This window comes from Electrona antarctica (assembly GCF_951216825.1).
Source record: "Electrona antarctica genome assembly, chromosome: 10".
Classification (NCBI taxonomy): domain Eukaryota; kingdom Metazoa; phylum Chordata; class Actinopteri; order Myctophiformes; family Myctophidae; genus Electrona; species Electrona antarctica.
This window is the reverse complement of record NC_136791.1, coordinates 11,855,909-11,870,566: the sequence shown is the minus strand read 5'-3', so window position 1 is coordinate 11,870,566 and position 14,658 is coordinate 11,855,909. Positions and strand designations below refer to the sequence as shown.

General features: G+C 41.3%; 1 protein-coding gene across 3 annotated transcripts in view; it reads right to left on the bottom strand.

Annotated features, from left to right (window-relative positions):
* Positions 1-6,984: 6,984 nt before the first annotated feature.
* Positions 6,985-14,658, bottom strand: part of prkg2l (protein kinase cGMP-dependent 2, like) — a 28,563-nt gene continuing 20,889 nt past the window's right edge. For all 3 annotated transcript variants that reach the window (XM_079512124.1, XM_079512123.1, XM_079512125.1), the window contains 3 exons: positions 13,945-14,007; positions 11,142-11,208; positions 6,985-8,356 (listed from right to left, as the gene is read on the bottom strand). In XM_079512124.1, coding sequence (XP_079368250.1) covers positions 8,261-8,356; positions 11,142-11,208; positions 13,945-14,007 — 226 coding nt within the window. In that variant the 3' untranslated portion in view covers positions 6,985-8,260. The remainder of the gene's footprint in view (positions 8,357-11,141; positions 11,209-13,944; positions 14,008-14,658) is intronic.

Below are 14,658 nucleotides of genomic sequence, written 5' to 3'. Positions count from 1 at the left end.
CTTTTTTTCAAATCCTCAAAAATGATGAAAAATGGCATGCTATAGTATGCCGTCTGAGGCCATGGGCTGAACTTGAACCCACGACCTGTGGCTCACATAGACAGCAGCTTATCACAGAGTGCCACCATGCTTTCTGAGAATCTCCACAGCTTTCCATCTCTTTCCAGTTCTCTTCTGGATGTTATTCTCCAAAACATGCTGCAGAGTGAAAGTAGGAGGAACTCAGCTGGATTTGAACTCACAACATCTGGCTCACATGGACGTCATCTTAAAAAGGGTGCCACTGAGCTCTCAGTGATATATAGGTTGTAAGTTGTTCTTCTTGGTGTCACTTTTCAAATGGGGCCTGGGATCATGTACAGAGCATTTGAATGAATGGTGCTGTGCATCAAAGGTGTCTTTAGTGCTTTTAAGTGTTATCGTGGATGTTAATCAGATAATAATCTGATAGTGATAATAATCACTCCGAGACGATGGGCTATAGCCCATCGTCTCAGAGTCATTTTCGTCTTTTTTTCAAATCCTCGTTTTTCATCATTTATGACCATGGGCTATAGCCCATATCGGACGGCGTACTATAGCATTCCGTTTTTCATCATTTTTCAGTATTTGAAAAAAAGACGGAAATCACTCCGAGACGATGGGCTATAGCCCATGGTCTCGAACGTCATACTATAGCATGCCGTTTTCCATCATTTTTGAGGATTTGAAAAAAAGACGAAAATCACTCCGAGACCATGGGCTATAGCCCATCGTCTCGGAGTCATTTTCGCCTTTTTTTCAAATCCTCGTTTTTCATTATTTATGACCATGGGCTATAGCCCATATCGGACGGCATACTATAGCATGCCGTTTTCCATCATTTTTGAGGATTTGAAAAAAAGACGGAAATCACTCCGAGACGATGGGCTGTAGCCCATGGTCTCGAACGGCATACTATAGCATGCCGTTTTCCATCATTTTTGAGGATTTGAAAAAAAGACGAAAATCACTCCGAGACCATGGGCTATAGCCCATCGTCTCGGAGTCATTTTCGTCATTTTTTCAAATCCTCGTTTTTCATCATTTATGACCATGGGTTATAGCTCATATCGGACGGCGTACTATAGCATGCCGTTTTTCATCATTTTTGAGGATTTGAAAAAAAGACGGAAATCACTCCGAGACGATGGGCTATAGCCCATCGTCTCGGAGTCATTTTCGTCTTTTTTTCAAATCCTCGTTTTTCATCATTTATGACCATGGGCTATAGCCCATATCGGACGGCATACTATAGCATGCCGTTTTTGATCATTTTTGAGGATTTGCAAAGAAGACGGAAATCACTCCGAGACGATGGGCTATAGCCCATGGTCTCGAACGGCATACTATAGCATGCCGTTTTGCATCATTTTTGAGGATTTGAAAAAAATACGAAAATGACCCCGAGACGATGGGCTATAGCCCATGGTCTCGGAGTGATTTTTGTCTTTTTTTCAAATCCTCAAAAATGATGAAAAATGGCATGCTATAGTATGCCGTCTGAGGCCATGGGCTGAACTTGAACCCACGACCTGTGGCTCACATAGACAGCAGCTTATCACAGAGTGCCACCATGCTCTCTGAGAATCTCCACAGCTTTCCATCTCTTTCCAGTTCTCTTCTGGATGTTATTCTCCAAAACATGCTGCAGAGTGAAAGTAGGAGGAACTCAGCTGGATTTGAACTCACAACCTCTGGCTCACATCGACGTCATCTTAACAAGGGTGCCACTGAGCTCTCAGTGATATATAGGTTGTAAGTTGTTCTTCTTGGTGTCACTTTTCAAATGAGGCCTTGGGATCATGTACAGAGCATTTGAATGAATGGTGCTGTGCATCAAAGGTGTCTTTAGTGCTTTTAAGTGTTATCGTGGATGTTAATCAGATAATAATCTGATAGTGATAATAATCACTCCGAGACGATGGCCCATGGTCTCGAACTGCATACTATAGCATGCCGTTTTCCATAATTTTTGAGGATTTGAAAAAAAGACGAAAATCACTCCGAGACCATGGGCTATAGCCCATCGTCTCGGAGTCATTTTCGTCTTTTTTTCAAATCCTCGTTTTTCATTATTTATGACCATGGGCTATAGCCCATATCGGACGGCATACTATAGCATGCCGTTTTCCATCATTTTTGAGGATTTGAAAAAAAGACGAAAATCACTCCGAGACCATGGGCTATAGCCCATCGTCTCGGAGTCATTTTCGTCTTTTTTTCAAATCCTCGTTTTTCATCATTTATGACCATGGGCTATAGCCCATATCGGACGGCATACTATAGCATGCCGTTTTCCATCATTTTTGAGGATTTGAAAAAAAGACGGAAATCACTCCGAGACGATGGGCTATAGCCCATGGTCTCGAACGGCATACTATAGCATGCCGTTTTGCATCATTTTTGAGGATTTGAAAAAAAGACGAAAATCACTCCGAGACCATGGGCTATAGCCCATCGTCTCGGAGTCATTTTCGTCTTTTTTTCAAATCCTCGTTTTTCATTATTTATGACCATGGGCTATAGCCCATATCGGACGGCATACTATAGCATGCCGTTTTCCATCATTTTTGAGGATTTGAAAAAAAGACGAAAATCACTCCGAGACCATGGGCTATAGCCCATCGTCTCGGAGTCATTTTCGTCTTTTTTTCAAATCCTCGTTTTTCATCATTTATGACCATGGGCTATAGCCCATATCGGACGGCATACTATAGCATGCCGTTTTCCATCATTTTTGAGGATTTGAAAAAAAGACGGAAATCACTCCGAGACGATGGGCTATAGCCCATGGTCTCGAACGGCATACTATAGCATGCCGTTTTGCATCATTTTTGAGGATTTGAAAAAAAGATGAAAATGACCCCGAGACGATGGGCTATAGCCAATGGTCTCGGAGTGATTTTTGTCTTTTTTTCAAATCCTCAAAAATGATGAAAAATGGCATGCTAAAGTATGCCGTCTGAGGCCATGGGCTGAACTTGAACCCACAACCTGTGGCTCACATAGACAGCAGCTTATCACAGAGTGCCACCATGCTCTCTGAGAATCTCCACAGCTTTCCATCTCTTTCCAGTTCTCTTCTGGATGTTATTCTCCAAAACATGCTGCAGAGTGAAAGTAGGAGGAACTCAGCTGGATTTGAACTCACAACCTCTGGCTCACATCAACGTCAGCTTAACAAGGGTGCCACTGAGCTCTCAGTGATATATAGGTTGTAAGTTGTTCTTCTTGGTGTCACTTTTCAAATGAGGCCTTGGGATCATGTACAGATTTGAATGAATGGTGCTGTGCATCAAAGGTGTCTTTAGTGCTTTTAAGTGTTATCGTGGATGTTAATCAGATAATAATCTGATAGTGATAATAATCACTCCGAGACCATGGGCTATAGCCCATGGTCTCGAACGGCATACTATAGCATGCCGTTTTCCATCATTTTTGAGGATTTGAAAAAAAGATGAAAATGACCCCGAGACGATGGGCTATAGCCCATCGTCTCGGAGTCATTTTCGTCTTTTTTTCAAATCCTCGTTTTTCATCATTTATGACCATGGGCTATAGCCCATATCGGACGGCATACTATAGCATGCCGTTTTTGATCATTTTTGAGGATTTGCAAAGAAGACGGAAATCACTCCGAGACGATGGGCTATAGCCCATGGTCTCGAACGGCATACTATAGCATGCCGTTTTGCATCATTTTTGAGGATTTGAAAAAAATACGAAAATGACCCCGAGACGATGGGCTATAGCCCATGGTCTCGGAGTGATTTTTGTCTTTTTTTCAAATCCTCAAAAATGATGAAAAATGGCATGCTATAGTATGCCGTCTGAGGCCATGGGCTGAACTTGAACCCACGACCTGTGGCTCACATAGACAGCAGCTTATCACAGAGTGCCACCATGCTCTCTGAGAATCTCCACAGCTTTCCATCTCTTTCCAGTTCTCTTCTGGATGTTATTCTCCAAAACATGCTGCAGAGTGAAAGTAGGAGGAACTCAGCTGGATTTGAACTCACAACCTCTGGCTCACATCGACGTCATCTTAACAAGGGTGCCACTGAGCTCTCAGTGATATATAGGTTGTAAGTTGTTCTTCTTGGTGTCACTTTTCAAATGAGGCCTTGGGATCATGTACAGAGCATTTGAATGAATGGTGCTGTGCATCAAAGGTGTCTTTAGTGCTTTTAAGTGTTATCGTGGATGTTAATCAGATAATAATCTGATAGTGATAATAATCACTCCGAGACGATGGGCTATAGCCCATGGTCTCGAACTGCATACTATAGCATGCCGTTTTCCATAATTTTTGAGGATTTGAAAAAAAGACGAAAATCACTCCGAGACCATGGGCTATAGCCCATCGTCTCGGAGTCATTTTCGTCTTTTTTTCAAATCCTCGTTTTTCATCATTTATGACCAGGGGCTATAGTCTATATCGGACGGCATACTATAGCATGCCGTTTTCCATCATTTTTGAGGATTTGAAAAAAAGACGAAAATCACTCCGAGACCATGGGCTATAGCCCATCGTCTCGGAGTCATTTTCGTCTTTTTTTCAAATCCTCGTTTTTCATTATTTATGACCATGGGCTATAGCCCATATCGGACGGCATACTATAGCATGCCGTTTTCCATCATTTTTGAGGATTTGAAAAAAAGACGAAAATCACTCCGAGACCATGGGCTATAGCCCATCGTCTCGGAGTCATTTTCGTCTTTTTTTCAAATCCTCGTTTTTCATTATTTATGACCATGGGCTATAGCCCATATCGGACGGCATACTATAGCATGCCGTTTTCCATCATTTTTGAGGATTTGAAAAAAAGACGAAAATCACTCCGAGACCATGGGCTATAGCCCATCGTCTCGGAGTCATTTTCGTCTTTTTTTCAAATCCTCGTTTTTCATCATTTATGACCATGGGCTATAGCCCATATCGGACGGCATACTATAGCATGCTGTTTTTCATCATTTTTGAGGATTTGAAAAAAAGATGAAAATGACCCGAGACGATGGGCTATAGCCCATGGTCTCGGAGTGATTTTTGTCTTTTTTTCAACTCCTCAAAAATGATGAAAAATGGCATGCTATAGTATGCCGTCTGAGGCCATGGGCTGAACTTGAACCCACGACCTGTGGCTCACATAGACAGCAGCTTATCACAGAGTGCCACCATGCTCTCTGAGAATCTCCACAGCTTTCCATCTCTTTCCAGTTCTCTTCTGGATGTTATTCTACAATGGGGCTCAATGGCAGATATTGGCACGTCAAAAAAACACTTTCACCTAGAAACTGCATTCACACTGTTTCAAATTCAGCTTACTGTGGAGACACATGCTGGAACTCTTTACTTTGAAATGTTTTGTAGTTTGAGTGATTTGTCTTTTTTTCAAATCCTCAAATGATGAAAAACGGCATGCTATAGTATGCCGTCCGAGGCCATGGGCTATAGCCCATGGTCTCGGAGTGATTTTCGTCTCTTTTTTTCAAATCCTCAAAAATGATGAAAAACAGCATGCTATAGTATGCCGTCTGAGATGGGCTACAGCCCATGGTCAAAAAAGATGAAAAACGAGGATTTGAAAAAAAGACGAAAATCACTCCGAGACCATGGGCTATAGTCCATTGTCTCGAGTGATTTGCGTCTTTTTTTCAAATCCTCATTCACTAGTAAGAGACCACACCTTCGCTCAAGATTAACAGTTTATTGAAACAGAATGAGATGAATGCGGAATGGAGTGAGGAACCCAAGGTAGGGCCGGGCGAGACTCAGGATGGGGGGGTAGTCTCTGGAGCTGACGGTCATCTTTGCTCTACTCGGAATGAGCGGTTGGTCGTCTCTGCTCCGTCACTGCCCCCCCTGGATTCCTAGAGAATCGAGGCGGAAGGAGGAGGTTGGGGTGGAGGAGGATGGCGAATTTGAAGAATAGTGAAAATAGCCGATCTACAAGTGCAGTACTCACAACCCATGTTTGGTCTGTCGTGGAGTAGACCAAACAACTTGGTTGAGAGATCGCAGGTGTATTTATACTGTGGTGATTGCACCGGGGATTGGCCGGGTGATAATGAAAGGCAGGTGAGTTTGATAAGGAGGGAGGAGTGGTTGATAAGGAGGGAGGAGTGGTTAAGGTCAAGCGGAAAAAGACGAAAATCACCGTGGGCCATGACCATGGGCTATAGTCCATTGTCTCAAGTGATTTTCATCTTTTTTTCAAATCCTCAAAAAATATGAAAAAAGCATGCTATAGTATGCCGTCTGATATGGGCTATAGCCCATAGTCAAAAATGATGAAACACGAGGATTTAAAAAAAAGACGAAAATCACTCCGGCCTCACCAAGGGTTTTTGGGCTTCCTCTTCACGGAGGACACAGGCTGGGGCGCTAACCCATACTGCTCACCTGGGTGCCGTCTACATTCCGGCTGTCACCCGTCTCTCCGGTGGTCACCAGACTATACCTGGTTGTCACATAGTTTATTCCTATGAGTCACTATAAATAGAAGAACTATATTAAACAAAAACTGAGTTCTGAGTTATTGAACTTAAATGCCCAATGCATTCTCAAAGGAAATAGCACAAACTATTGTAAATAGATTTCTATTTACAATATCTATTACTAGATTACAATGATAGATAAGATTTGTTTACACAGAGAACTGTCTGGTTCTGCTAAGTAGTTACTATAGGCATGTCCCGATACCGATACTTGTATCGGAATGCCCTCCGATGCCCTTATTTGGTCATCAGAGCTGACAGTTATTATTACTTCTCACTGCTTTTTCAATTCTAGTCTTTAGCAGTTCTTATGGACAGCCATAAGAGGGCGACATTGCATTATGTTCACAGTTTGGGCCACTTAGTTGTCATAATATTATCATATTATGATACCATCAGCCTCCACAGATGATTTAAAACATTTTTTTTATTTGTTTTAGTGAAGATAATTAGCACATATATGAATATTTAAATCAATAATTAGGTCAAACGTTCTATGTTCAGTGATACATATTTAGTCAAACAAATGTACGTGAGTAGGAAAATTACAGTACAGATAATAATTAAACAGCCATTTGAGGTTAAGAATAACCTAGGGTCCATTGTATAAAAATGTAGACATTTATATTTGTGGTCACACCACCCTAAACACAAATAAAAGCCTATTTTGTATTTTTTTTTAAAATAGAATTATGGCTTCACATTCACCACAACCTGCTTTACCCTTTTAATTATTCTCCTGCATAATAGTGTGATAATATTGTGTCCTATGCTATCAATCTGGTGTCTGCTCATTTTATAAATGACCAGAGACCAGATTGATTGATTCTCGATTACATATTGGTGCTCCTTAAAATTTGGTGGGTGCTCCTAATTTCTTTCTGGTGGTCCTTCCTTTTGAAATTGGTACTGTAGCACCAGTGCTACCAAGTAAAAGAGTTATTTTAAGCCCTGTTTATGTTGAGACCAGGAAGTTGTACATGCACAACTTCCTGGTCTCAATTGCGCATGTTTCTTTCCTTCCAGGGAGCAACATGGAGTCCACCGTACGGTCTTCGCTTCCTAACATTATTTAATTAACCTTGGAGGAAGGCAGGAAGAGCATGCAGTCTAGTGAGCTTAAGTAGCCCGCCCAATTGGTCAGCTGACTGCCACATCAGCGAATGATGTGTGGGACTTGCACACACTTATACACCCACATAGTAATGCAGCATGTTAACCCCTTGAGTATAGTATGCGCCTTTGAGCATGGCATGAACCCCCTCGAGTATGTCTGACTGAACTAACTCTGCAGGCTACGCATCATTTAAATAAGCACAGAATGCTGGTTTTATCACTAGTGAATGAAGAGATAATGGGTATTGGGAAAAAATGCTCCCAATGTCGTCTCCCAACTTAAGTGCACTGTCACATCTCAGCAGGGGGAAGGTAGCGTCCTGCCATTCTGACACGTTGAAGGGAAGCGATTTTGATAAATGGCACATCTTTGAGCATAAGATAGTAAAGAAAATAAAAAACACAACATTTCTGTTGCTGGTGGTTAGACACTGCCACATTTCGGATAAAATACAAAAAAAAGGTCAATACATTTTTATTTTAAATGTGACAAATTTGTAAATGTTTAGTAGAACAAATATAAATCAATCAATCAAACAAACAAACAAACCAAAAACGCTTCTGTATGTAAAAATGTGACTTGTTTGTATTTACATCCAGTGTATAGTTTTGAAAGTGTTGGGCTTTAGAAGTCCTTGTCCCAGCCAGACAGTTCATTGGGAGGTTCATCCAGGTCGGGGGGGAACAGGTCAAAGTGACTGTGGTCCATGGGCCCTTTTACCTGAAGGAATTACATTTTATTGATTATATAATTGTCTGTTAACCACATTGTAAACCCCATAATCAGTGGTGTAAAGTAACTAAGTACATTTCCTTAAGTACTATACTTCAAGTAATTTTTTTGTACTTTACTTGACTATTTCCAATTTCCAGTACGTTTACTTCTACTACACTACATCTCAGAGGCTAATGCCACCTTGTTCAAACATAATCAACTCTTTGTGTCCAGGAAACACATGGGAGTGTATTTTTGTCTCCCGCCCTGCCCGCCTGCCCGCACGGCAGGCTAAGATTGGCCTCCAAAGTTCGCAAGAGCGCTCCATTTTGAACAAAATGCTGCAAATCATGATGATGCCATGATGATGATATTACTCCTTTGCGCAAATTACGGTAGACACGGGGCCCAATTATACATTTTTTTCAGGTGCGCCCTTCATATTATGCAAGTTGTGCTGAATGCACACACATATGGCATACCACTTTCCTGCATATTTTAGCATTGGGGGAGTGTCCATATGTTAATTATATTCGATTTGTGCTATCTGCTATTATGCCCCTTGACCAAAAAAGAGTAAGCGCATACCGATTACACCTGGGTCTGACCACCTCTTAAATGCAAAAGGCAATGTTTGATTTGACACAAGAGCGATCCGTGCGCTCAGCAGTGTTGCCATGTCTGTTTATATATAAGCGACTTTGGGCTTCTTTTTCTGTAACGTTGCTTGTAAATATTGGTAGTTGTGGTTGCTTTTTTTGTTTCTAAAGTGCTTATTTGGGCTTTTCTCCTTTAAATCAGTGATTCTCACACAGTGACATTGCCATGTCAAGGACCCCCAGGTGAATGCATTTGCCCAACTAAGGACCCTAGAATCTAAAAATATTTTGGGCCAGGGACCCCCATGACAGATTTGTGTATTTAAATGTTTCAATAAAATGTTTAAAAAATATTCCACAATTGTCACTTTTTTTTCCAAGATTCCTTTTGAAAATAGCAGATCTACAAGCTCACAATGCATCACATCAAATAGCAGATCTACAAGCTCACAATGCATCACATCACGACGCGTTGTGAGCTTCATGGACACCAGTGCCACATTAGCACAAAGGAGGGTGACCACTGAGTATTGTCGGTTTAAACATCTATAGTCAAATAAATGAAGTCCCCCACATTTGTATGTAAATTACATTCTGCACAGCACATTCTATACATTCCTTAAAACTATGAACCCTGGGCAGACATTGGGGAGGTACTGGGGAGGCACTGGGGGACACTTTCTTTTTTTTTTTTGGCGTGGCCGTGCCAAGTTCCAACTGTCTCTAAACTACTTAGAATTCACTACAATGTGTTCTATAAACATTATTGATGACTTAATGGCTGTTGGTTTTTGATATTACGTTAAGTTTAATTGATCATATCTACAGAGTGTCTCTACCAGGCGAGTAAACACTGCGCCGCGGTAACACAATGTTTTGTAACATGGAGGGAGAGGGAGATTGAGAGGCATGTCCGATTTCAGTGGTGGTTATGCTTGTGCAACTTGACGCATGCAATAAAGAGATAAGGATACTCTGACTATAAACCACTTGAACCCCAGGTCCCCAGCATAAACCAAAAAAAACGCAAAAACAACGCGTCGCAACGCGCTGTGAGCTCATGGTAGCCCTGGCCTGGACTGAAGTGTTTTACGCACATTCTCCATTTACAGTCCTTACGGCAGCTTACACCTACACAAATGTTCAGATTATAAATATAAAGTGCTCACCCCAGGGCCATACAATTCTGCTAGGGCGGGAATAAGTACCGGTATCTTCCGTATTGTTCAATAAAAAGCAATGTTTAATCAGTTTTTGGCCATGCGCTTTCAACTATGCGCCCCTATCGGTTGGTGCATTATAACTCTGATAAAATGGCCACCGATCGGATTAAACCGCTTTTTATTGAACAATGCGGAAGATACGGGTACTTCTACCCGTCCGAGGAGGATTGTAACATCCGTGCCTCTGGGGCGAGCACTTTATATTTGAAATCTGAACATGTACTGTATAGACGTTAACGTTCTAAATGGGAAAAGTGCATAAAACAGGTTGAAGTTCCGCCATGACAGACGAGCGCCATGTGAACCATGGCTAAATCGTCTCGTATACGTAATAATAAGTCAACTTTCCGAGGGCGAGTGTTCCAGATGTCCTTCTGATGGATTTTTCTTGGCTGTTAATATTTCTATCATCCAACAAATCGCTCTGAAAGTGATCCAAAGGATCGTACGCTATTATAACTCTATGGGGAAGACCATTTTGTTTACCCCGGGCTAAAACCGGATGTGACATTTGTGGGCGTTCCTGTCTAGCTTGGTGTGAATGTATTGTATTGTCGATTGGGCAACATTCAATGTAATTCCCGGTTGGGACATCATCCAAAGTGGTCCCCCTCCATTTTAATGGATGGGATGAAAAATCTTAAAACGTGAATAACTCTTGATCTAAATCAATGCTTCCAATTCTAACCAAAGATTATGTTTTTGACGGCCCATCGCGGTCCCATCGATTGTCACGTTAGAAGTAATCAAACCTCTCGTTGTTGTCGATCCCCATCGGGGGTGTTTTGGCTACATCTAGCTACTTCTAGCTACTTCCAAGATGGTGTGGAGCGACCTTGGAATAGGCTCTGAAGCTGTAAATCCCTGCCCTGATTTAATGGTTCCAAATACCCCCGGGCGGTCAATCAATCAAAAATCAATCAAAGTACTCATTGTTGAGTAACATGAATGTATTGGTAAACACTTCACCTCTCTTTTCAGCGGAGACAGGAGCTGCCGATGCCTCAGGCCCACCCAGTTGAAGCCCTGGAACCATCTGTAAAACATCACACAAGAGCCAATTACATTTACCGAAATTAGAGAAACTACCTAACTACCCCAACTCTCTACCTAACTATGATACTGATACCGACATGATACTCTACTGACCATGATACCGACATGATACTGAACAAGATGTTGACATGAACTGACTGTCGTCGAAATGCATGATTTTCATCACCCACTATTTGGAGCACGCCGAATCGAATGGTGTAGGTCTCGATTATTTCAGACCTTTAGAAAGTGGTTAAATCAAGCATTGAGGGGCTAGCAACCAAAACCAATTTTTTTACCATGAGGTATGGAGAATCCATTGCTGCTATTCCCGAGAGGCTACACCCTGCCAAAATGAAATGGCCCTAGTCTTATAGGGCCATTTTCAAGAATCGTCGAAAACCATGAAAAACAACATGATACTGACCATGATACTGACATTATACTGACATTATACTGACCATGATACTGACCATTTTACTGACATGATACTGTCATGATACTGACATTCAATTAAATTAAATTGTATTAAAGTGTCAAATCACAACAAGTTGTCTCAAGACACGTGTGTGTGTGTGTGTGTGTGTGTGTGTGTGTGTGTGTGTGTGTGTGTGTGTGTGTGTGTGTGTGTGTGTGTGTGTGTGTGTGTGTGTGTGTGTGTGTGTGTGTGTGTGTGTGTGTGTGTGCGCGCGTGCGTGCCTGTGTAGCAATCTGGCCACGCTGAATCACACGCGGTGAACCGTCAGTTCAGCGCAGTCAAGCAGGACTCCTTTCCATGAACTTCAATTGAAAGTTACGTTTGGCAAACTTAAATAATTGTGACAATAGTCACAATTATTGTGACGTTTTTCTAACATGAAGGATCTGGCTCTTCTCTGCGTGGCACGTTTCTGTCGCCTGCGTGCCGTCAAACATGCAGTCGAGTGCAAGCGCTGTAGCTCTGCCCCTAGCCGATTTACAAGTCCACCTCACGTCACTGTTGCAACACTGTGTGGGTTTATAGGTCAGCTAAGCTGTATTCTATAAAGATATTTTTTTGCGGCTTATGCCTTTTATTGGTTTTTGAAGGGACAGACAGTAGGCTGACAGGAAACGGGAGAGAGATGGGGGAAGACATGCAGTAAAGGCCGTGTCGGGCTCGGGAGTCGAACCCGCGGCACACTGCGACTGGATTACCAGTCGGGTGCCCAGACGGTTACGCCACCGCCTGGGCAGCTCAGCTGTATTCTATATGAGAAAAAGCAGCAGGCTCCTCGGCTGCTCTGGACCGGAGCGTGCACAGAGGCATAAAGCAGTGTTTTTTAATACAGTACCTGCAAGGCAAGTAGGGGTGATGTGATGGCCCCATACAAAGCCATAAATTACCATTTTTCGAGGTTAGCTTCACTAAATGGACAGGCGATTGTCTGTGTGTCCGTGATCCCTTTCAAAAAGGTGCACTCAGTAGAGCACTAATCTTAATAATATTGTTGATGTATAAACTATGCAGATAAATGTAGCGTGATGAGCAGTCAAAAAAAGTGAAAGATTTGGAATATCTTTGAAACATCGATCGACATCGATCGGGGGTAAGGTGTTGACAGTTACACTATGGCAAGTAAATAAAATGTTGCGGCATGTGGAGCTTGCTTTGGAGTTGCCCCAACTGCAAGTGCACATTTGAGTGAGGAGTCTGCTATAAACACGTGCACAACACGAGATATATAGCTAGATAGCTATTCACAACACTGGTATCGGTATTCGGTATCAGTATCGGCTAACACAGAAATTGTGGTATCGGGATCGGATTGAAAACGAAAAAAGTGTATCGGGACATCCCTACTTATTACACTATACACTATGCCATCAAACAAATGACATACTTGCTCTATGTTGTCAATAAAGTGTCATACAGTACTACAGTATGTTATAATTCTTTCATTGGTTATTTCATTTTTTATATTCCCAATATGTTGCTTAATTTGCACTGCTACACACTGTGCCCCAAGTCTCCATTCTCTTGTCTCCTACTATGTTATTATAGTGAAGTGGCAGACTGATTTCTGCAAGTTTCACCCTCAATCTGCACTTTAATTGTTCCCCTGTGGGAACTGCTTGCTGCTTGTTACGCAATGTTGGCTAAACAGACAATGTGTGGCAAGCACTGTCCCTGCCAGCTCACCACGTGACACTCGGGAAAATGGTTGGGGCCGGGGGCGTCATAGAATAATGGCCTGAGAGTAGCTGACAGCAAGAAGATTGTGTTGAGGTAGTGCATATTAGGGCATTAAGCAACTAGTCGACTAGTTTACTAGTCGACTAGTAAATCCACTAGTCGACCTTGTTGGTACTAGTTGACTAGTTGATAAGAGAAAAAAATATATATATATATATTTATTTATTTTTTTCCCGATTTTGTAGGCCTCAAGATCAGGTAGATTATAGTTATAGTCACCATGTACATAGTTTTTCAATGTACAAATATTTATAAAAAATATATATATATTTAATTTTTTACATAATAGGTAGTTAAACAACTAGTCGACTAGTAAACTAGGCAACTAGTCAACTAGTAAAAATTACTAGAAGTGAATGCCCTAGTGCATATGCAGTACGTGATCTTCAGTTATTTAAATATTTACCTTTTCATTATTTCCTGAAAGCATTATGTAAACTTTTATTAACGAAAAGTGACAAAAGTACTATAAAACATTTGTGTGATTCAGTTCAAGTATGTTATTATTGAGAGTAAACGTACTTGTGTTTTTTGATGTCGACGATGCCGTTCTTTTTATTGCCAAGCCGGTCCACAGGGCTGAGCCTGAGGGGAGAGAGTAATGTGTATGGTGGTGTTATGTCTGTCTTTAACAACCATCTGGATCTAACGTTACAGCAATAAAAACTAAAAAATACTTTTCACCAGGACACACACACAACATTTAATTATTTGATTAAATGACTTGAAAACATTAGAGGAGCTAAAGGTCTACCACAACCCCCTGAAATGGAGCCAGGTAATACTAGTTGATAATAACAGTGATGGAAGAAGAGAAGGAGTCTGGTTAAAAAGTCCTCATTATGCAGAAGGTCCCATTTCAAGTTTTCAAATGTATAAAACAATGTATTACAATGCTTTGAAAATAGCACATCTACGAGTTCACAACGCAGGTCTGAAGAGGTTTCGTAATAATAATCCAAATCTACAAAGTAAATGGTAAATACAAATTTCAAATAATTTTAGTGGAGTAAAAAGTACAATAATGCCTTTGAGATTCAGTGGAGTAGAAGTAAAGTTATTGAAAATTGGCAAGTAAAACAAAAAAACAAAACAAAAAAAACACCTAAAGAATTTACTTAAGTACAGTACTTGAGTAATTGTACTTACTTTCCACAACCGATTGATATGACACTAATGGATATGATGCCATATTTGTATGACTGACGTGAGCAACAACACTACAAGGCCACCATC